Source organism: Mus caroli, chromosome 3 (assembly GCF_900094665.2).
Source record: "Mus caroli chromosome 3, CAROLI_EIJ_v1.1, whole genome shotgun sequence".
NCBI classification, from domain to species: Eukaryota; Metazoa; Chordata; class Mammalia; order Rodentia; family Muridae; genus Mus; species Mus caroli.
This window is the reverse complement of record NC_034572.1, coordinates 92024487-92048209: the sequence shown is the minus strand read 5'-3', so window position 1 is coordinate 92048209 and position 23723 is coordinate 92024487. Positions and strand designations below refer to the sequence as shown.

At 45.3% G+C, this 23723-nt stretch overlaps 1 protein-coding gene across 1 annotated transcript in view; it reads right to left on the bottom strand.

The window, feature by feature from the left end:
* The window catches only part of Notch2 (notch receptor 2), a 170818-nt gene extending 162666 nt beyond the window's left edge, over window positions 1–8152 (bottom strand). Inside the window, exon 1 of the mRNA XM_029475637.1 lies at window positions 8103–8152. Coding sequence (XP_029331497.1) covers window positions 8103–8118 — 16 coding nt within the window. The 5' untranslated portion in view covers window positions 8119–8152. The remainder of the gene's footprint in view (window positions 1–8102) is intronic.
* Window positions 8153–23723: the final 15571 nt, after the last annotated feature.

Genomic DNA, 23723 nt, shown 5'->3' with positions numbered 1-23723 from the left:
AGAGAGAGAGAGAGAGAGAGAGAGAGAGAGAGAGAGAGAAAAGTAGATACAAATAAATATAATAATTAATATTTTTAATTAAAGAAAAACCGAAAGTTTTCAATGAGGAGCCATGCATCTTTACAAACATAGCTCTGCCTCACTTGTGTTCTTGAAAGGCTACTCTACAAACAACTGCAGCTTGTGGAGAAACGGAGCAGAAAAAGACGAATCATTTTTTAAACTAAACTTGTCAGTTTTAGAAACAAACCTAACAAGTTCCAGTGGCAATAGATAATCTTCCAGTAGAGGGGTGCCAAACACGTAAACAGATCTAAGTGCTGTTTTAGTAAACCATTTGCTCTGAGAACGCAGACCCAGTTCACCACGCTAGGGGGGGAGCCTACAGTGTGTGTCTGCAAGCCTGACCGCCTGGGTGTGAATCCTGATTGTCAGTTTCTTCCATATAAGTTCTTAGCCATCTGTGGCCTCAGTTTCCTCCCCTGTAAAATGGAAACAGTGGCAACGCCTGTTTCGTAGACTTGGTTGAACAGGGAACAGATTAATGCATGTACAGGGATTACAACATGTCTGGCATACAGGAGCAGTTGCTTTGAGAATCTTTGTAGCCATGAGATCCTCTGCATTCTTATTGGGAGTAGGACTTCCACCGAATGGAGGGGACAGACCTGGAAAGCTTGTAAGTGATTTCTAAAATCTGTCTCCTGGAATCCACGTGGTTTATATTAAGGCAGAAGTTGACATTTTTCCCAGCTAGAAACAGTATTTGTCATCTTATAGGCAAATTTGGTTTTGTTTAAAGATGAACTTTTCTTCTTCCTCCAGGACTCATTCATTCTCCCATTCTTTCTACCGGTGTAACATATGTTTCAATTAGAACAACTGGAGTTACCCTCAAAGGCAACAAGGAGAGCTGCATGCCATTGATGCTTAACTACCCAAGTTGTTACTAAGAAAAACAGTTTCGGAATGGCAATGTTCTCTAGGGGATTCATCTCTATTCCATTCAGCAAGTCAAGGGCCCAGAACTATTGTTTACATTAGCTCTGCTTCCTGGATTCACTTTCAATAATGGGGAGGAATCTTTTTGCCAGAGAGAACAGGAGTGACCGACCCTACATCCCTTCTCGTGCTGGGTCAGTAGGGCATGCACCCTGACCCAGAAAGGAAGCACACTTCTGAGTTAGATAGCTGCATCTTAGAGGGTTGGGGATGGGATCCTCCCTGCAGACTCAGCTGCCTGCCTGATCCCTCCGCAGGCAATGATGCAGAGTCCTCACCCTGCAAGATGGCTTCCTCACTGTGACAATGTGATAATGTGGAAGTAGGCCATGCTCTTCCTTCTCCTGTGGCTGCTTCTCCTCCGTGACCTGAAATGTGCCTCTTATGTCAAGTTTATTTGGATACACTATTACTTTGAGAGATGAAAATCAAGTTTCCACATCACCCCGTGCCATAACTATATTTGTAGGGAATATTTATAAAACAGATAATTTGTTAAATATAAATGATTCTGAGTCAAGACTAGAAAATAAACCCAACAATCTGGGAGATGGCTTGGTGTAAATATGAGGACTTCTATACAATGCCCAGGGCCCAAGTAAAAATACTTTGAGCTGTGATGCCCACCTAAACTCCAGCCCTGGAGAGGCAGAGGCAGGAAAATCTCTGGGACGTACAAACCAGCCAGTCTAGCTGAACCAACAAGCTTCTGACTCCGTGAGACACTCTAGCTTAAAGAAAATAGTGGAGAGCAATAAAGGAAGACTCCTGGTACCAATTTCTGGCCTCTAGGGAGACACACACATGCACGCATACAAATGCACACAGCAACGCCCACACAGAAAAGAAACACATATTCCATGAGTAATGTTAAGGTTGTCTAAGTCTTTCCACCCCAATCTAACACTACTATCCAAGTAGAGGCCTGCCTCTTGTAGACACAATATTGATCAGGTCTGGGTCAATGAAAATGACATCTTTAATTTTTCCTCCACGGGAGGAATCAGGAAATAGTCTGTTATTTCCAGTGCCAGCACCCAGTTCAATCCCTGGCACACTGCCTGGGCTATAAAGAGCATGTGGTAAATATTGATGGAATGGACAGTTACATTGCCACCCATTCCTGTAAGTCAGCCTGACTCGGGATGAATTCAGCCTCCTGAGGCTCCCTGCACGCATCTGCTCTGCATCTTCCCTTCCTCCCCCTGCATCTGAATGACCCTCCTAGGTGGACCTCTGATCTGGATCATCATCTGGCCATTGCTCCAGTGACCCTGTGAGGGCTGCAGTACAGTCTGCCACCGCAGCTGGTGGACAGTGATTGACAAGGGGAGCCAGACCTTCTTGCAGGGCCCAATAAGTCCTTTTCCTCAGCGTAGGCCTGTTTTCAGGATCCCTTATACTGCCAGAAACATGCTCATCAACAGCGTTGGTACCTGCCGCTGAGCTGCCCTTCCCAAGGCTTTACTGGGCTCGCTCCCTCGCTTGCTCATCCAATAACACTCTGAGAATCCTCTCTGTTTTATGACATATCTCTGGCCCTTTTGGCCACAAGGTGTCTTACTATCATGTTTTGCAGCTAAAAATCCCAATATGACTTCAATATAAGCATAAATTTATTATAGATTCCCAAAAAGCTTCAGGGACTTTGTCTGTTTCTTCCCTGGTTTGCAACAAGCTAGCCTTCAGGTCACGTGATTTCTTCCCTTAGAGGATTCTTTTAATTTTTTAATTAGGGTTTAGGGTTTTTTTACTTTTCTTCTTCTGTGTGTGTTTGCAGGATGTGTGCATATGTGTACATGTGTACAATGTGTATATGTGTGTGAGTGTGTGTGAGTGTGCATGTGTGCGTCCTTGACAGCATGTTTGCGTAGAATTCACAGGACCTCACCCAGTATTGGCCCTTACCTTCCAACCTCTCGGTGGGGTGGGGGTGGGGGTGACAGGATTTCTTTATTTGCTGCTGCAGGAGGGAGGGTGCCTAGATATTTGAACTCAGTTCCTCATGCTCACAGGGTAGGCACTTTACCCAATCACAGTTTCCCCATTACTCCCCCACAAACCCCATCTTCCTTCTCTTTTTATGTTTGTCTCTTCTCCCTACCACCCTTCTTTTTTTTTTTTCTCTTTCAAGTTCTGATCATTTATCTGTTACTCTTAGAAGCCTTTCTTCCCTCCCCCTTTCCCTTTTCTTTTTTTCTTTTTTCCTTTCTTTTCTTTTCTTCACTCTTGTCCTCAGAAGTAGAAGCTCTCCATGAGGACAGCTCAGGTCTTCTCACAATCTGCCCCTGACATTTTCCTTTGACTTCCTTTATTCTCTTGGCTGAATGTTCGCCATATTTTGCAGCCTCCTCCTTGTTTGTTTGTTTTTGTGTTTGTCTGCTTTGGTGTGTTGTTTCTTCAGAGCACTGTGTCAGCACTTGTGTTTCAGGGCAGGGGCGTGACAGGGTGCCAAGTGCTTTGGCCCTGGGCTTCTGACCTTCTTTGTTTGGGGCTTTCTGATAACACATTGATGGACATCATCTTCTTCAGGGATACTGAAAACTTTCAGATTCTGCTGGCTCTCTTGGTTCCCAACCTTTGGGGCACAGTAATATCTGTCAATCCAGGAATACCCTTCTGTAGGCATAATTTTTTGCAACCTACTTTTAATAAGGGTTCAACTTCCCCTCTAGACCACCACCCAGCATAAGTAGTGGAAGAGAAAAGTTATTAGGGTATGGGGGAAGTAGACCTGTTCAGCAATAGTTCTTTGGGGGCCAGCTCCATCCTCTTTGGCAGCAGTTCAGTCCCATAGCAACACCAAATATGACTCAGCAGCTATAGACCAGTCCTCTAGGCAGGTAGACACCAGGCATGAACCAGCAACTGTAGTTCAATCCAGAAGTAACCACCAGGCTCCCCAACCAGTCCAAGGTGAAGCCGAGGAAGTGGCAAGCTGCCACAGGAACCGCACAAGCAGTTCTTTGAGTTTCTTTCAATGGTGTCATCATTACCACAAGTAGTGCTCCACAACGCAATGTAAGGCGAACCAACACATGCATGTCACTGGTGAAGAATAGCAAGGCGGAGCCAACCAAACCCATGCTCAGTGCTTGTCTTCCATATGTATTCTCCTTCACCATGGATCCTTTCATGTGTTTGCTATATCAAAACATCATTTCACCTGTGTCTGCTTCAGGAAAACAGTCTTTCACATGTCTGCTTTAGCAAGACGTCCTTTCACCCGGGTGCCCCATCAATTGACATAATTGACTTTCCAAAGAGCTAGAAGCCTTCCACTTCACCCTTCTCTCTGTCTTGTACAATAACCAGGTTGATGACACTCAGGCTGGCACCCACAGTGCTTCCCCAAACAGCTTTGTGCTCCTCTCTCCAGTTCTCCCTGGTCTATAACAAGCATGTCCGTACTCAACAGCAGGCACACTCTGCCGTGGGGCGGACCTTGCTGCTGTTCCCATGACCATGGTAGTCTTCACCCAGAGCATCATCACATGCTTCTCTGTCCATGTGCTCTCCAGAGGAAGTCTAAAGCTTGTGTCTATCGTCCACTTCAACAAGCTTCTCACAGCCAGGGGGTGGAAAGGAGATGTTCAGCTTCAATTCAAAATGGCAGACTGCCTAAGAGGCGCCAGAAAAAGAGCTCTTCTTTTGTTGCCTGTGCTGGCCTCAAGTTCACGATCACCCTGTCTCAGCATCCTAAATGCTGACATGGCCATGTGTGCACCACTGTGCTTTGCTTGCTATTTCCCCCTCCCGCTCCATTTCATCCTCCCCTATTAAGGTTTTCCCTAGCTCCTGCCTCAGCTATAGGAGGTCTACATTCTACAGTTTTTTACACTGGTTTCACTAGCTGTGGTCAATTCAATCTCTATAGGGCCAGAGGCAAGTTGTGTCTTTACTCTAATCCCTTGGTTTCCTAATATTAAAAAAATAAATAAATAAGCATATCAGAGTATTTCCATTGTAGGGTTGTTACAACATAAAGAAAAATCCTAGGTTTCCCTAGTCTATAATTAAGATTCTGAGAGTTATCTTCCCCCTCAAATATTTTTGAGAAACTCATGAAGTGGATTAACTTAATGTATATTGAACACTCTGTGCCCACCACTGATTCAAGGCACACAAAGATAAACAAACCAGGAAAGTCCTTCCATGGTATTTACATTATAAGATAAGGAAAAGAACAACAACTGTGTCCTGGCTCAGTTTCTGTCAACTTGACACAAGCTACAGTCATCAGAGAGGAGGGAACCTCAATTGAGAAAATGCCTCCACAGGACTGGGCTACAGGCAAGGCTGTAGGGCATTCCCTTAATTAGCGACTGATGAGGGAGGGCCCAGCCTGTTATAGGTGGTGCCATCCCTGGGCTGGTGGTCTTGGTTCTATAAGAAAGCAGGCTGAGCAAGCCATGAGTAACAAGCCAGTAAACAACTCACCTCCGTGGCCTGTACATCAGCTCCTGCTTCCAGCTTCCTACCCTGTTTGAGATCCAGTCCTGACTTCCTTTGATGCTGAACTGTGATGTGGAAACATAGCCAAACAAATCCTTCCCTCCCCAAGTCTCTTTGGTTATGGTGTTTCATCACAGCAATAGGAACCCTGACTAAGACAAACTGCCTAGTAAGATAGATGGCTCAGTAGTAAAAGTGCCTGATGCCAAGATTGACTACCTGAGTCCCATCCCCAGGTCCCGTATGACAGGAGGAGAGAATGAACAACTGAATTCTTTTTCTCTGACTGCCCCATGTATTCCTTGGCATGCACATGAGCACTCGCTCGCAAACACGCATGTACAAAAAATAAATAATAAAATATAAAAGAAAAACAATAAAAAGGAATCAAAAGGATGGAAGAACACAAAATGGCTGAGTGTTGTGGAAAGCTAAGGTAGGAGGTACTAGGGTGTGACCAACAGTGAGGTCCCTTTGAGATACCTAGGTGCTATGCGGCCAGACCAGACCGCAGCTCACGATTAGTGAGCTTGGCTGGACCCATGATGGCAGCTATATAGTATGAGTTAGAAACCCAAATCAGGGCGTGAGCAGGGAGCCCTTGTGGCTACCCCAGTCAATGATGCTTTTCAAAAACAGGAAGTAAGACAGTCTATGTTTTCAGCATCAATGCTCACCTGAAGTGTTATTATATAATTACATGAAATAATTGCTAATGCCTTGTAAGAAGGCTAATGCCTTGAAGAAAACATCTCCTGCCATCATAACTGGTCCATGTTATTGGGTCTATAGGGTACCAAGGACCATGGCAGCCTGTGAGATGTCTGACAGCATCCTCTTTCAAAGTAGGAAATGGAAAGCTCTCCTCCTCACAGCGTGTTCAGGTACTGTTTGGGTGGCTGGCTCCAGAAACAGTTCATATTACACAGCGGCGTGTTTTTGTTTCTCTCTGAAAAGATACATATTGGGTCATGGCTTAGTCTTGACATGAATTGGCCATAGGCTTGGTCTTCTAGTGCCAAAGACTAGCCTTGCCATTCAGACTCTTTCCTCCACATGCTGTGCCCTCTGTGAGACCCTCCTCTATCTGCCAGCCATCAGTCTATCTTGGAAATCTCACACATTTCTGTCTACTCCTGACAAAACCCTCGTAGAGCTAAGACCTAGGGTTTCCCCCAGCAGAATTTTCCATCCCTTGTAAACCAGTGGATACCCACTGATGCCCAAGGAAAAGGGATACTGACCTTCTCTGCGTGACAGATCTCTTTGTCCAGAGTCTGCTTGGCTAGAACTTCGTATTGTGTAAGAAGTAGAAAGTGTATAAAGCTCTTAGCATAGATCTATTTGGTAGGTGTTCAAAAATTAGAAACTATCATTTTCATTTAGCTAGTACCTTAATGAGACACTATGCATTTGCCTGTAATGAATAAATAATTATATTTACGGGCAGCAGAGTTTGCTCAGTGGTTAAGAGCACTGTCTGCTCTTTCCAAGGACCAGAGTTCTATTCCCAGGCCTATGAGTTGTCTCACAGCCATCTGTAACTCCTGCTCTGAAGAATCTAATGTTCTCTTCTGACCCTGGCATGCACCCCCACATAAGTGACATAGACTTGCACAGACATATGCACATACACCTAAGCTTTAAAAATATAAAAATAAAAGTTAGGGCTGGAGAGATGGCTCCGCAGTTAAGAGCACTGAGTGTTCTTCCAGAGGACCCAGGTTCAATTTCCAGCATGCACGTGGCAGCTTATACCTGTTTGTAACTCCAGTCCCAGGGTTTCTGACACTCTCACACAGACACACATGCAGTCAAAACACCAATGCACATAAAATACAGATAAATTATAAATAAATAAATAAAAATAAATAAAATGTATCTTTAGAGGTACTTAAGATCACTTACTATCGTCTAGAGGACCTGAGTTTGGTTTGGTTTCCAGCACTCAAATCAGGTAGTGCACATCTGCCTGTAACTCCAGTTCTTGGGAATCTGATGTCCTCTTCTGGTTTCCACAAGAACCTTCACTCATGTGCATAACGTCCCCCCCCACACACACACATACACATAAGTAAAAATAAAATAAATCTTTAAAAAGAAATAAATTGGTTGTTCATATTTTTCTTTGAAACTGTATAAAATCATATACTAAATAATTAGAGACACAATTACTTAACAAAACAACAAGATTCTAGACTACAGCTGTTTTAGCAGTCTTTCACTTATTGAAGCCACTTCCACACATGGCCACTGCCTGGTTACAGCCCCAACAATTTCTCTAAAATTGCTCTCCCTAAACCCAATAGCTCTTGTTAATACCATTCCTTACGAAGAAGATGGAGGGTCTGGGAAGGGAGGGTACTCGGAGGTGGATGACAACCTGGAGCAGAGAATTCAAGAGTGGATGAGAGGGAACAAGAAGGAAGGCCATTAGTTTCCAACATGAAAGAATGATTCAGAACCTAGGTTGGATCCAACCACTCACTTTCCTCACAAGTCAGGCAGTCTAGTTAGCAGCCAACTCACCAAAAGAGGAGAAAAACTCCAGGCCCAAATGAACTCCAAACAGGTACAGGCTGAAGAATCACAGTAGGCCCAGAAAGAAGACAGCAAAGAATAGATGATGGGAAATCCAAACTCACAAAGCCAACGGTGCATCTTTTTCTGGGAATGTCTGGTGACAGATGTAAACCCACAGTTATCTCTGTCAGAGATGAGAGATGGCTCCCAGGAACACTCCTATACTGGATTTTATGTCAACAAACTGCCCGCCACACCCAACTTCCTCTTTGAGGTGAAACTGCCCCACCCACAGCCCCCTGCTCTGTGCAGCAGAGCTAGGTTGTTCTTTACCCAGGAATGGCTCCTGATTGGACCAGGGATTGGGCTGTCACCTGAGGGCTGCCTCTCCAAAACAGAGTGCAAAAGATGAGCTTCATCAACGGATTCCACCCTTCCAGGTCATGGATCAGAAGGCAAGATATAAAGAAGCCTTTGTCTATGGAAAAGAAGCTGAAGGGATGCCATACAGTTGAGTGGACCCTCAGAAGACGGTGGCAAAATCAAGGCTGTGAGAAAGCAGAACAGTATGATAAGAATGGGGTTCGTGAAAGGGCAGCAGTTATGAGGTAGAGAAAATGTACCAAGTCAGGGTCAGAAGAGTCTGCTAGCTAGAAGAGGTAGGAAGGGAGACATCCTGCACAAAGAGACTGAGCAGTGGGGACCTCTATCCTGAAGATCTTGTCAGCCACTTCCTGTCACCTGGATGCACCTGACTTAATAAGCCCTGTGTTCTTCATGAGGCCATGCCCAACTCTGCTGAGTTCCTATGTGCTGAGCACCACCACCCAAGAATTACACGTGGTTCCAGGTATCTGGGATCCATCAGTGAAGGGATGGATTAAAAAGCATGCTTATAGAAGAAGAGATGAATACATATAAAAGCAGGGGCTGTGGATTTATTTAATCAGCTCTTGTACAGTTACTGAGAGATTATCCCTAATCTATACTTCTAACAATAGACTGTCTGCTGCCCGGCTGCGCACCCCAGATACTTGCTGTTTGAATCTTGCCTGGATTACATTTTCTCCAACAGTCTGTTCTAGGAGAGCATGTCACTGGGGCATGTGACCATCCCCCTACCCTTCATCTCTCACCCTCCATCCCCCAACCAGTAATGGAAACTCTACCTACCCTATACTTCAGTAATTGACTGTAGCCAGTTTTATTTAACCAATAGCTTAAAATTGGGGCACTAGGTTTACATAGCACCACTTGGTTTGTGTGAGGATCTGCTCTTGGGGGGGCTACCAGATCTTGGGGGGCAGTATTTAGCATCTGAATACATAGCAGCACCACACCAACCCCCAACAGTCTCTGTTTCAAAGGACCAACTTAAAAGATCTCCTAGCTGGGCACCCCATGGCTTGTACCTAATCTCTGTACTCAAGAGGCCAAAGCAGGAAGGTTGCTGTGAATTTGAGACCAAATAAGACTACATAGAGTGTTTCAGGACCACTACAGAGTATGGCTACACTGTCTCAAAAGCCAAAGGAATGAGAAAACCACCACAGGCAGGGGGGGAGGGGTGGGGGAGGGGTTGGGTGTGGGGAAGGGGCAAGGTGTAGGTGAAGGGTCACTCTCCTGCCCTCAGCTGTCTCATGCTCCATCACTGTGGCATCAGGGATTCTACTTCCTCTTGGGAACACAATTCCTGTTCCTCTGCCCACATTGCTGGTGGCTGGAGAATCAGAAACAGTACTTAGTAGCAGAGTGACCAAAAGTCCACTTTACAACTTGGCTTTGTCATCGACTTGTTTGCCCTTTGGCACGTCTCTCAGTTGTAAACCGATGATAAAACAGCACCCTTATCATTGCATTTTGGCAAGAATTACAAGGTATACTATATCCAAATCTTCTCTTGGAAGGCCAAAGCAGTCCAGAGTCGGAAACTCTCGGGAAACTTCTTTCTGCTTGGGGCATCCCTTCCCAGGCACTGTCTGCCCTCAGGAGTGCTAATAGTACCGGATAAACTGTCGTTAGAAGGAAGGAAACGCACAGTGTGACCTCTTGGGTGGCACCGAAGGCACCCCTTGGGTGTTGGTACACAGTAGGTGGCTGAGCCGAGGCTTCAGGTCTTCCTGGCAGGAGTGAGCACTGGCCTTCCCACACTGCTCCTGGTTGTCTCTCCAGAAGTAATGGCTCTGGGCTAGACCACATGTAAATGCAGGGCTGTCATCTGAAGAGGAAATTGAGAATTTCCCAAGTGAAATTTCCAGGATGAGCCTGGTGCTTTTGGTACTCCAGCTTCCTGGAGAGAGAGAGTCGACTTGGGAATTCCTGTTGCTGGTTACATAACTGACAGCTGACTATCTCTGTCTTGCAGAACATGGCTGAGCTTCCAGGTTAGGCGGCTAAAGTTCGCATCCTCAGCTAGAGCCCCTAGGGCTGTTTGCTTTCCGTCACTGTAACAAAGTATCTCAGGCAAATTAACTAAAGGAGGAAAAGCGTTATTTTGTCTCTTGACTTCCTTCTTCATTCACCTGGTGGGGCTGCTGCTAGGCCTGTAGTGAGAGTTCCTTTTGGTAGGAGCTCCTGGCAAAAGAAAGCTGCTTATCCTTGGTGGCCAAGATGCCAAGAAGAGAGAAAAGAGGAGCCAGAGTCCCAGTGACTCCTTCAATACAACCCCAGTGACCACCTTCAGTTAGCCTCATTGCCCGAAGGCTGCACAGCCTCCGTAGCTGATGACTAATTCAGAGGACATTTCACACTTAAGACTGAAAGAAAGGTTTGATGAAATCCTGGCAGAAACCCGTTTCTGTTTTCTTTTATATTTATTTTTATTTCACGTTATTTGTTTGTTTTGAGATAGATTCTTACTATGTCGGCCTAGAGCTCACTCAAAGTGATCCCCCGCCTCTGTCTTCAAGTGCTAAGATTAAAGACGTGTGATATCATGCCTTGTCCTTATCTGTTTTCAGTTATGAATAATGGGGGGCTCCTTCTGGGTCAGGCCAGCCCTCTCAACAACGTGGGCAGCACTAGTCTGCGCAGATTAACCAATCTTGGTTTGGTTGTACGGGTTGGCACACTGGTGAACAGGACAGAGTGGACCTGTCCGCATGCAACTCTCAGCTTCTAGTTCTTGCAAGTTTTAAAATCTGTTACTTTAATGAAACGCTAACATCCAACTGTGCTTCTAGACCTCTTGCCTATAAAACAGCAATAATAACACCATATGTCTCTTACATTAGCATAGGTTTGAATTAGGTGACATAGCCACATTCTGAGAACATTGGCCGGGTTGCAGCTCTTCTACCGGAGCAGAGGTGAGGGGAGACTTGAGCTGCATGGACATAGTGTTAACCTCAGTATATCAAGGCTAGTTTCCTGCTATGTTTTAGGAGGTCATTATTAGGGCAGCTACACACACACACACTCACACACACACACACACACACATACACACACCAAAACCCTCAGCTCCTGTGGTGGTTTGAATGAGAGAGATGTCTCTCATAGGTTCAGGTATTTGAACACTTAGTCCTTCCGCTGGTGGCACTGTCTGGGGAGATGGTGCAGCTTCCCTGGAGGGATTCTGTCACCGGATGGACACCACCAGCTTTGAGAATTGTCTCACTTTCAGTTCATCCTCTGAATCCTGCTGTGATCTCTTCTTGCTCTGGCTGCCTGCTGCCGTGGCTCCCAGCCATCATGGACTCTCTTTGTGGTGCCATAGCACAAATAAGCTCTTCGCAGATTGCTTTTGGTGGTTGGTATTTTATAGTGGTAACAGAAAAGGAACCAATACAGATCATTTATGCAACTTCTTAGTTGGGAGACTTAGGCTGGCTTTTATTTTGAATTTTAAAGTTTCTCAAGGCTTCATTTCCTTAGCTACCAAGTAAGGCTAAATGATATCAACAAGCATATAGGGCCACTGTGAGAATTAAGTGAAAAATAAAATAAAATAAAAATTTTCACAGTCCCTAACACAGTAAATAATCAATAACACAACCCAAGCAGCTGATGTTACTGTTTAAACGCTTTCAGGTCTCAGGTTTTTGATCCAGCTCAGTAATCTTTCTGGAGACTTCCTTCCCTGTACAGCTGCCTCCTGTCTCCTTCAACAGGGATGCTCAAAGGCAGGCACACACAGGCGGAGACCAGACACAGGCTCTGAAAACTGAGAGACTTGGTCAAACAGGTCAAAATCAAGGCAGAGTTCAAAGGGTCTGAGCCAGCAACAAGTTGCCTAAAAAATAGGCATAGCCTTTCCCTGTGTGAAGCTCCCTTCCTCTTCTAGTCATAAGCTTAGTTGCTGGCATTGTTCATCAGCCACCAGGGGAATCTGAGACATGACCCTTAACCCCTGTCTGTGACTCGCCATTGCCTCTTATCAAATCATCATTAGATTCTGACATTTTCACCTCTTTTCCATTTTATGTTTTTGTCCTATATCTCATAGAGAATCTCCTAAATGAATAATAATCCAAGGCCAAGTTTCTGGCTCTGAAGCAGTTCGTGGCAAAGGCATACTGCTATGGCAGCTTCTGTGGGGCCCATAGAAGAAACTGATAGCTACCACGGCCACTGACTTGCATTGGCCAGTAGAACATAAGCATATGGGATACATCTTAATCTGGCAGGAATTAAGCTCTGGGAGCTACGATGCCATCCCATCATCTCTGGCTCACTGGCTGTAATAGTCCCACGGCCCAGACAGGACAGCAACCAATTTATGATGTGCAAGACATAAACAGAAGATAAATATGTTTGTTGGTAGGATGTGGGGGTCATTATTACATCACATCCTATATAAAAGTGATTCAACTCCTGCAGGATTATTGATGGAGTCTTCAAGCTAATGAATGGTGTCATGTGAAATCAGTGGGCCACAGTGTTCTCCTACAGAGGAAGTAAGCTTGACCTTCTACTGTTCATCACTGAAGCTTCGGACGTGCAGGAGGCACCAAGAATGTTCTACTGGACAGAGCTCTATTTTGCAAAGTAAAGTTTTGCTGTTTTGGAAATGCTGGTTTCCGAAAGGAGCCAAGAAGATGAGACTTCTACCATGGGTTTGGTGTGTACATAAGGAGAAAACAGAACAAAGCAAGAGTCGCTTGACTAAGAGGTGTTGGGAATTGCAGAGTTGCATGCCGAGAGGAAATGGCATTGCTGTGAGTTTATTTATGATCTACATCACCATATTGGAAGATGTCAGCAATCTGGGAGTTGGTAGCATCGTTTGACAGAGAAAATAGCTTTGATTTTCTAATTCTACCGCAAGTTGCTACTCCATCTGACCACATTTCTTCTGCTTGGCAACAGCAGTGGCCCCCAGTAACAACATAGCGTGAACAATGTTAAGTTATCAATAGATTTTATGCAGGGTGTTATTTTCCATTCTGTGTGACAAATTTAGATATCACGGGGCATTTCAAGATTAAAGTCCTCTTGCTTCCATTGTAAATACTCAATATAAAAGCAGTTTCTGTACCCCATCATGGTGACATTTTGTGAGGGACTGTCCTGGGCCCTAGGACGTGTTGAACATCATCTATGTTATGATCTGAGAGGTCAGCAGTACCATTAAATATCTCTAGACATTGGGAAGTTCCCAGGGTGACTTCTAAAAGAATCAGTGTAAGGCTAGGAAGTTAGCAGCAACAGCAGAAGAAGCTGGGGGTAGTTCTCAGGAGGCCTTTGATTTGTTAATTCATTTGTTACTTTCTTTATGAATCAAACCCAGCCTGTTCCAATTCTCTACTTAATGTGGAGTGTAAATATAATTTTCATAGCAGGGAGGCTGAACCCTAGACTCTGGGATCAGCAGCGCAAGTTGGGCTCTTGACTGACATTTGTTTGCTGTGTAACTTGAGGTGAGTTTCTTTCCTTTTCTGCTATTGTTTTCTGGACCAGGGTAGCATACGTGAAATAACACGGAGTCGTGACAGTTCAGTGACTCAATGCGTGCAAGGTGCTTTCAACTACCCAAGAGTAGAAAAACACAGTAGATACTTCTTGCTATCCTTACCCGCTACACCATCCTGCAAGTTAGGCAACTCGCTCTCTCTGTTTCACATACATGGAAGCAAGTAGTCTGAGAAATCAAGTCCCAAATCGTGTAACTGTTCAGTCATTTGAAAGTCAAATCTCAAAGCCTGAAGCGTTTCCCACTGCATCCCAGGTGTGGGTGGAAGACAGGTCAAGGCTAGGAGAACAGGTCTTTCAGAGATAGAAATGGAGACCTGTATCCACTCTGCTTGTATGCACACAAGGGATGGTGGAAAGCCCCGGTGAACAGGAGGCAAAAACACAACCTTTACCCCTGACTAGCTGTGCAAATCTGGGCAAGTCTCTGGAACATCCTGAGTCTGTCTACTCATCTGCAGAATGGACGCAAACACACACACACACACACACACACACACACACACACCACCTGTCGATCTTCACAGAGCATGGTCACAGTTTTTGTGAGAAAATGTATGCAGGGGAGAGAGGTGGAGAGGTACAAAGCCTTCAGCAAGGCCAGGTGAGGAAGGTGGCAGCTCTCTCTGCAGCTGGCTGTTAGAAGGCAAGACCCCTTGATTCCTGGGTCATGTTTTGTTTCTCCTACAAAAGTGAGTGTGCATAGAGTCCCCACATGGCCATCCCATGTCCATGTTCAGCTGAAGCTGGGGGCACAAGGAAGGCTCTGGGCCATAAGGGTGGGTATGCTGCCTGGGGTCAGGGTGGACAATCTGGGAGGGGACCCTAACTTGAAGACGGCAGCTGCTGCTTATCTGTAGTTAGTCAGCAGCCCAGACAGATGAGGTGTCCGTGGTGACCTTCCTGCCTCAGTGAGTGTGGGAACTTGGGGCTTCCCAGGGTGAGGGAGTGGGAACATAAACAACGGGGCTCCAGCGAGGGCATCTTGTCCTCCCTCAGTACTGCCCCATCCAGGAGGAAGCACAGAGCATATGGTCCAGGCATGCTGTGTAGCTCTGAAGATGGAAGAGAGCCTGGTTTGGGGTGGGGGCCGGTAAGGGGGTTGAGTGTAGGGGATGGGGAGTAAGGGAGGGTGACGGTGGGGAGTGGGGGAATTGGGAGGAGAGTTCAGAGTCCAAAATGATTCTAACTCCTTTAAAGGTGGACACTTCCTGACAAAAGTCCCGCCACGGGCATCCTTTGCTTTCCAAGAGGGTGGAGGCAGAAATGGATCATCCTGATGGAATCCTTTCTTCCCTCCCCAGGCTCTTTAAGGCTGTGTTCCCTCCGCTGTGCCCCGTCCCTGTGAATAGCAGGGCCTGGTATCTCTTCCTAGATGAGGGCAGCAGACACAGTAAACAAAAGGAACCTGGAGAATGGCTACAGGCTCAGCTTCCAGAGGTCTATCACAGCTCGGGGCTGTCAGGATGCATGCAGGATCGTCCCTGTCACCCGTGTGGACTGCACAGGGCTTCTCCGTGCGTTTCAGCATATGCTACTGCCTCTGCATCTCCTCCATCTGCACTACTTAGAGTGTTCTCAAGCAAAACAGCAGTGCATCTCCCCCCATCCCTGACCCCCATGTTAGAAGATTTCCCATCTTTTCCTTAAACATTTTCCTCTCCCTTTTTAATGTCAGCTGTAGCCTGCTCTGCATTTGACAAATACACTCACTGCATGCCTTAAAGGTGCAGTAGAGGCACCAGTCAGCACACACAGGAGAGTGGGTGATTTCTGAGTGTTGAGGTCTGGCTGGGAAGACCGTAGATCTTGACCGAGTACTCTGAAAGGGACGTCTTCTCTGGGTGCTACAGTGTCTGTCAGAGGGTGTGGCTAAGGCCCAGGGACCCGTCCTGCATGAAGATGAGGTGGTGGGTTTGAGAGCAGCAGGTGGAGAACTGAGCAAACGGAAGGTAAAGGAGGAGGGAAATGTGCATGGTGAAGGGGCAGAGGGGAGACAGAGCATTTGAGGAAGCAAATGAGAACAGTGCCACAGCTTGTGGTCCAGGCCCAGGCCCTGCCCTCTCCCTTGAGCTCTGCTGCGGCTGGAGACTTCTGCCCTACTCACCCACCATAAAACCTGTCACACAGATCCTTCCTTCGAGGCACTTCCTTTTTCCTTCTTTGATTTCAATCTCAAGGGACAATTTCCTCAAATGGGTCTGAAGTATGAAAGCTGAGATGCTCAGCCCAGTTTCACCCTCCTCTGGGATGGTCAGCAAGGGACTCGGCTTTCTGATCTGTGGCTCTAGAAGTAAGGTGATTATCATGCTAAGAATAACGCGTAGTCTGAACATTTACTCACAGGCCTGTAAGTGCTCTCTATTGTTTATTACAACCGATTCTCATATGTCTACTTAGGTAGGTGATCTTCCCTCTTACTTTCTACAAAGATTTCTTAGAGAGTCTTAGTAGGGGCTAGAGAGATGGCTTAGTAGTTAAGACCACCAGCTGCTCTTCCAGAGGTCCTGAGTTCAATTCCCAGCAACCACATGATGGCTCACAACCGTCTGTAATTGGATTTGATTCCCTCTTCTGGTGTGTCTGAAGAAAGCAACGGTGTACTCATATAACTAAAATAAGTAAATCTTTTTTTAAAAAAAAAGTCTTAGTATGACACTCACTCTGGATGTGTTCTATAACTAACTTACTAAAGTAGAGGAAATACCTAAACAATATTATCAGACTTTTCAGCAAGTATTACTTCACTGAATCACTGCTTGTTCACTGTCCCAGGAGTGTGGAATATGCATGATTAAAGGAATCTCTAAACCATTTGCTCATCATCTGACTGACTGACTGAATGAATGACTGAATAAAAAAGCAAGAGTAAAACAGCTTATCATCCACAAACCGAGTGAAGGACCGGCCATTCCCCAGCATGGAAGGGAAGACTCCATAGATGTGACCGGAGGTTACAGAGAAAACAGTCCGAAGACCACCAGTGCCTGGAGTGAAGGCTCAGAGTAAGCAGATGAAGAAATGAGATCTGACTCACTGTCCCCTCGGGGGAAGGGTCTGTTTATGCTTGCAATAGCAGTCAGGATTGGAGTGGAACCCAGGAGGTTCTAAAGCAGTGACCCCTTAGGGGGTCAAACCATCCTCTCATAGGGGTCACCTAAGATAACTGGAAAACATAGATACTTACATTACAATTCATAAAAGTAGATAGTTACAGTTATTATGAAGTAGCAATGGAAATAATTGTATGGTTTGGGTCACTATGTGAGGAGCTGTATTAAAGGGTCGCAGCACTAGGAAGGTTGAGAACCCCTTCTCTGCAGGCTCCTGTTAGTCTCCCTAGTAGATGCATCCTCCGTTTCTGTCATTTTATCACAGCTTTTTTTTTTTCCATTCCAAACTCTAATTCTGGGTGTTACTTACACATAATACAATAATGATATACTCTTAAACTGTCATTTTTTAAAAACACATATTGGTACACCACACTAACATGAATATGCATGTACATGTGTGGGTGGATGTTGACGTGTGCGAGAGTGTGTGTGTATGTGTGTGTGTGAGAGAGAGAGAGAGCAAGAGAGAGAGAGAGACAGAGACAGAGAGAGACAGAGAGCGAGAGCATGGCTTCTTCCATTCACATCCCTGCTGGCAAGAAGTAGCATGTGTTGGAGCACAGACAGCAAACACAGAGGAGATGAAAGACAACTGTGGTTTGATGCTCATAGATCAGAGGGAGGCAATGACTAAGAGAGTCAGTGAGCAGAACAGGAGTTTAAACACAAGCATTCTGCACAAGGATATTCTCTCTGAGTGATTGGAGCCAACATCTGCCTAAAATCTTTCAAAGGACTCTGAGTTTCAGCAACCGCTTTCCCCTCACATGTTAGGTAGAATAGCCTAGGGGTTAGCTATAATCTGGATGCAGAACAGTCAGTATCGTTCAGCAGTTGATTGAAGCTGTGTGAGTCACAATATCTCTCCACCTCCACCTCTCCATCTGTAAACAAGAGGACTACTGCATATCCCCTGCAGGTCCCTCCAAGATAAAAGAAAACTTTAGAGGTGCCTTGCACTCAGTGTGTGCTACGTTGCTAGTTGATGCTAGTTCATAGATGACAGAGCAGATATTCAGAGCAGATAACTCTTCAGATCCCCATCTAGTTCCTGGCCGTGCTGGGGAACAGTCAGGCACCAAGTCTGGCCTATACTCTTATTCCCACAGAGAGCCAAGCTCATCCTGGAGTGACACTCAGGCCTCTAATAATTGCTTTTGTAAATCCTCTTTAATTTCTCTGCCAAATTTGTATCTCTGTAAGTTCAGAATTCCAACAAAAAGATTTCTGTTGCACCTCTGGAAAAGCAGATATGGGATGACCCTAGGAGACCCAGATGGGGGAGGGCATGCTTCATCACACCCACTTCATTTGTGGATAGGAGGATTATTTACTTTGTGGGTTGATGTGATATGATCATAATCCCATATTGGCACCACTCTGCCACTTCCCTACCACGGTAGGTGTGTGCTCAGGCTGTGTAAACTCTGGGAAGTTGGGCAAACACCTTGTGTGAGCCTAGGAGGCATCTGTGCTTTTTATGCCTCTGTCTTATTTCATCCCCCCCAGCAGCAGGGAACCACCAATAAACACAGTTTTAACTGTCTTCACTACAGCTCTCATTCTGGAACCGGTGGAAACACAGATAAACTAGAAGTCAGGGAAGCAGGGCTTTGATCTGGGAGAGACAGTGGCTGACCTGGGTCCCCAGGCTTCCAGGCTCTGCCCTTATCTCTAAATGAAAAGAGGAATGGCAGGTTTATGGAGTACCTATCCTGCTAAGTGCCTTCAATCATATCACTTTGTTTAATACTAAGAACCCTGCTAGGTAGGAATGCTTATCTGTGTTGTACAAATGGGAAGATAGATGATCATGCCTGCTGTGTTTGCCCAGACCTCAACAGCATTAAACGGGAACTGGAGATGGAATTTGAGTCAAGGACCTTCTAAGTCCAAGTTTTAAGTGAGAACTAGTCATCCATTCTCTCTGCGGTGCCTTGGGTTCTGTGCGTAGGCTGAAGTCCCTAGAAGACTCATCTCAGCCCTTACTCACTAATTGTATCAGTTGTAGACCTTGAAAATATAAAGTAGGATCTCCTCCTCCTCCTCTTCCTCCTCCTCCTCTCCCCTCCTCCCCCTCCCCCTCCTTCTCCCTCTCCCTCTCCCNTCCCTCTCCCTCTCCCTCTCCCTCTCCCTCTCCTTCTCCTTCTCCTTCTCCTTCTCCTTCTCCTTCTCCTTCTCCTTCTCCTTCTTCTCCTTCTTCTTCCCATCGATTAAAGTAAAATACTTACTTCCATCTGACATGTTTTTCCAACAAAAAAGAAAAAAATTCTGGGACAGTCTTTTGTATCCTTGCCCAGGAGCTTAATATTCCATCAGTTTTCATTTATTGAACAGTGTTAATCGACAGATCAAGGGTAGCTCACAAGGATATGGTGGTACTTTGAATAAAACTGGCTGCCATAGGCTCATAGATTTGAATGCTTAGTCATCAGGGAGTGACTCTCTTTGAGAAGTTTAGAAGGGTTAGGAGGTGTGGCCTTGTAGTACATGTGGCCTTGTAGTACACGTGGCCTTGTAGGGGAATGTGTCACTAGGGCGAGGCTTTGAGGTTTCAGAAGCTCACACCAGGCCTAGCCTCTCTCTGTGTCTCTGTCTGTCTGTCTGTCTCTGCTCTCTCTCTCTCTCTCTCTCTCTCTCTCTCTCTCTCTCTCTCTCTCTCTCTTTCTCTCTCTCTGCCTACAGATCAGGTTGTAACTCTCAGCTACTGCTCTAGCCCCATGTCCATCCCCATGATGATGATAATGGACTAAGCCTCTGAAACTGTAAGCAAGCCCTGAATCAAATGCTTTCTTTTATGAGTTGCCTTGGTCATGGTGCCTCTTCACAGCAATAGAACAGTGACTAAGATAGATACACTTTATAGATTCTAATCCACACAGGATCAGAGCATAGGAGCAACACAGGCCCCAGGGTTTACAAGCTACTGACTTGGCAATGAGGCATTGCCTTTCTTCCCCTGATTCACACAAACATGTGTGGCAGGGGTGGAAGTCAAGAGTGTCTTGTGGGGCTAGAGATGGTTCATTGATCAAGAGTGTCTACTGATCTTGCAGAAGTCCCAGGATCAGTTCCTAGCACCCACATCAGGGAGGTCACAACTGCCTATAGCTCTAGCTACAGGAGGCTCTGATGTGCTCTTCTGAACTCCAAGCATACCTGTAGTCACACATGCATATACATATACACATGTGCACACAAATAAAAATAAATAAGTATATTTTTAAAGAGTACTCTTGAAAAAGGCTTATTTACCAAACCAGGGTCTCCTGAAATGGTCAGTGGGAATGAAAATCAGGCTCAGGTTGAAGGGGTCTCTGAAAACCTAAGGTTGAGACAAGTATATTGCAAGCAATCAGACTTTTTATACCCTTATCAGATACAGAATATAATGGCAGCTGCCAAGAAGAATAGAATTATAACTGCCAGGATACAATGATGGCACACAAGATTAATGTCTAAGACTAATTGTCCAGCCCTCTTATATGCTTCACCGACTTCTTTGGAATGCAGAGAATACAGTTGGCATGAATGTTTCACTGCCTGAGGGAGTGACTCAGTTTCTCAGGAACTGAAAGGCACATAGTGCCCCAGAAGCTACAGACCCTAACCTGAAAACTCCACGACCCACACCTCTCAAGACAGCTAGACCAGGCCAATTCCTTGATTCCCTGTACTTCTTTCTGCTGTTTGGAATCAATTTCCTGTTGGATCTTTAGGAAATGTGATCCCCAACTTTCAGAAGCTCTGAAAGGTCTGTCCATCATTCCCCAACAGGCCTGAAGCTTAACTATCGAGTTTCTCATGGGCCCACTTTGGGTTTTCCTCTCCCATATTCTTATGTAGAGCCATTTCCTCAGTAGGAGACCCAAGATGAATTCCAGCACGTTGACTCCTGGACTTGGTACCATAGCCTTCTGCCACCTTGAAGGGTTGGGAGGAGGCAGTAAGTCATCTCTGGATCAGGATTCATCTTCCTGATTCCTCATGTGTCTTCCTGGGGCCTTGGCTGTGAGCTATCTTATTAAAGAGAGAAAAAAAATCAGACTTTTTAAGCCTTAGTGGTGACAGGGCATCCTGATACATCAGAGGCCCATGGGTGAAAGGGCAGAGGACTCACAGATGCTTCAGAGACTTCTGCTGTGGCATCAACCTGACTCAGAGTAGCTGAGACAGGAATAGATGAACAAAATGACTTTGATGCCTAGTGACTAAAGCTTAGTTTAAAGTCTAGAGGGACCAGTGTTCTGCACAGATGAGTAAGATGGGAAAGATTCTTCTGTCGTTGTTCTTCTTCTCTCATGTAATACATCCCAAGAGCAGAAGCCTCCCCTCTCTCCCTCCTCCCAGAGCTCCCCTCCCCACTCCTTCTCTCTACCTCAGATCTACCACTTCTTCGTTTCCCCTCAGAAAAGAGCAGGCCTCCATTATGGTACTTAGAGAACAGGCATGAGATCCAAGGTTCGACTCGCCAAGATTTAGAAAAAAAAAAAGTTTTGTTTTTTTTTTTTTAAGCAGAGCTTTATTCTTATTGGATAATAATAACAAACACACTCAGCATTCTCCTCCTCTCTTTTGGTTTATTACTTTATTCAGTCTTCACAAGGCCATGAGGTATATCTTAGTATTGGCCTCGTATAGTAGAGTAGGAACCTGACACAGCATCTAAGTGGCAAAGAGTAAGAATTTGGAGTAAGCTCCATTCTCTACTAATATTTACTTCCCTAAGTATGTGCCAGGCTAGGGCTTTAGTCTGACCCCTGGATTTCTGAAGCGCCTTAGGCAAAGAAAGACTAAAAAAACCAAAAAGTCCTGTTACACCCTTCTATCGTCAATATTAAGATTATTTACTTTTGAACTAATGTGGCACAGTCTTTAATCCTGTATTTTCATACACACTTTTCTCATAAAATTCATACCTACACATCTATATTGTGGTATTCATGTGCTCAGGTATAATATGTCACCACCCATCAGGTCACCAGGTCCTGCTTCCTTCTTACTTCTTGTGACTAACATGGTTGCCATGAGTTTTTCCTGAGAGGAAATGAGCAGCCCATGTGTTGCCCAGATGGTGAAAGTCATGTAGAGGTCAATGACTTGAGCAAGGTCATAGACCAAGTTAACCACATTTGGCTCCAATCGGGATCAATAACGGCTGTGTGTCCTGTCTCATCCTTTGCTGGTCTGTCTATCCTGGTCCTGGGCCACATTCCAAACGGGGTCATCCGGTGTACACCGCCTGCCTGAAAACTCCCCCTGTGGTTTCGCTCACATCTGGTGTTTTTCACTTCTCTTTCTGACACGTGCTTTGATCCGATTGCTGCTACAGCAGAAAGATGTCCAAAGGCTGGGTGGAACACAGCTAATTCAGTGAGAGGTGAACAGTATGCCCGCCTCCCACCTCCGAGGACAGGACTTCTAAAAATAAATGGTAACACAGTTGCAGTGCTCCATCCTTGAAGCATGCTAGAAGCCCCCAAACTTAGTACCTCTACCAGTTCATGACTGCCTACCATGGCTGAAGTCTTCCTCCCTCCCTTTTGTGAATGGCGAGGGTGAGGTGTGGCTTTGTGACTTCCCTAAGGGTTCGTGGATCAGATCTCGACATCAGCTCTCACACACAAGCGGAATGATTCACAAGTTCACATCCACATCACCTTATCAACAACAGGCTTCTCCACTCTGTTCCTTTCAGCAGTTGTTATTACTAATTTTGTCCTGACCCCAATGTAACAAGTCTCTTCTTAATTACAAGAGAATTTTTTATTACATTAATTTTCTAAGGGAGATATTCAGGTATAGTAGTGCAACGCTTGTGATCTCACATCTGTAAACTCATGAGGCCCAGGCAAGAAGAATGTGAGTTTGAAGCCAACCCTGGGCTACGTAGTAAGACCTCCTTTCAAAAAAACCAAAACAAAACAAGCAAAATCCCTCAAAATTATTTAAATAAAAAACATTAAGAACATAAAGAGCCGGGCGGTGGTGGCACACGCCTTTAATCCCAGCACTTGGGAGGCAGAGGCAGGCAGATTTCTGAGTTCGAGGCCAGCCTGGTCTACAAAGTGAGTTCCAGGACAGCCAGGACTATACAAAGAAACCCTGTCTTGAAAAAAACCAACCCTCCCCCCAAAAGAACATGAAGAATAAATAAAAAAGGGGGGGGAAGGGGGTGGAGAGATGGCTCAGCTGTTAAGAGCACTGACTACTCTTCCAGAGGTCCTGAGTTCAATTCCCAGCAAGCACATGGTGGCTCACCACCATCTGTAATTGGATCCTATGCCCTCTTCTGGTGTGTCTGAAGAGAACCACAGTGTGTGCGCATAAAATAAATAAATAAATCTTAGACAAAAAAACAAAACAAAACAAAACAAAAAAAACCCCACAATTCTTTCATCTTACCAGTTCATTATTTTGTTTCCTCCAATCTCATTTTCCTTGCAGGTTCATAAATTTTTGTTCATTTACTGACTTTTACACAATGAGAATGATAATCTGCACGCAGGTTTTGTGCCCTGTTCTTTTGCTTACTTAACGTTATAAATGCTTCCTGTTGCTGCGGCTTGCATTTGGTTCCAGTCTCTCCCAAGCTCCGTGTGTTGAAATTAAACCCCGTTGTGATGCATTAAGGCTGAAGAAACTTAATCCCACTATGGACTTTAGAGGTGGGACTTTTGGGGAGGATTAAAATTAGACAGATAGAGCCCCAGG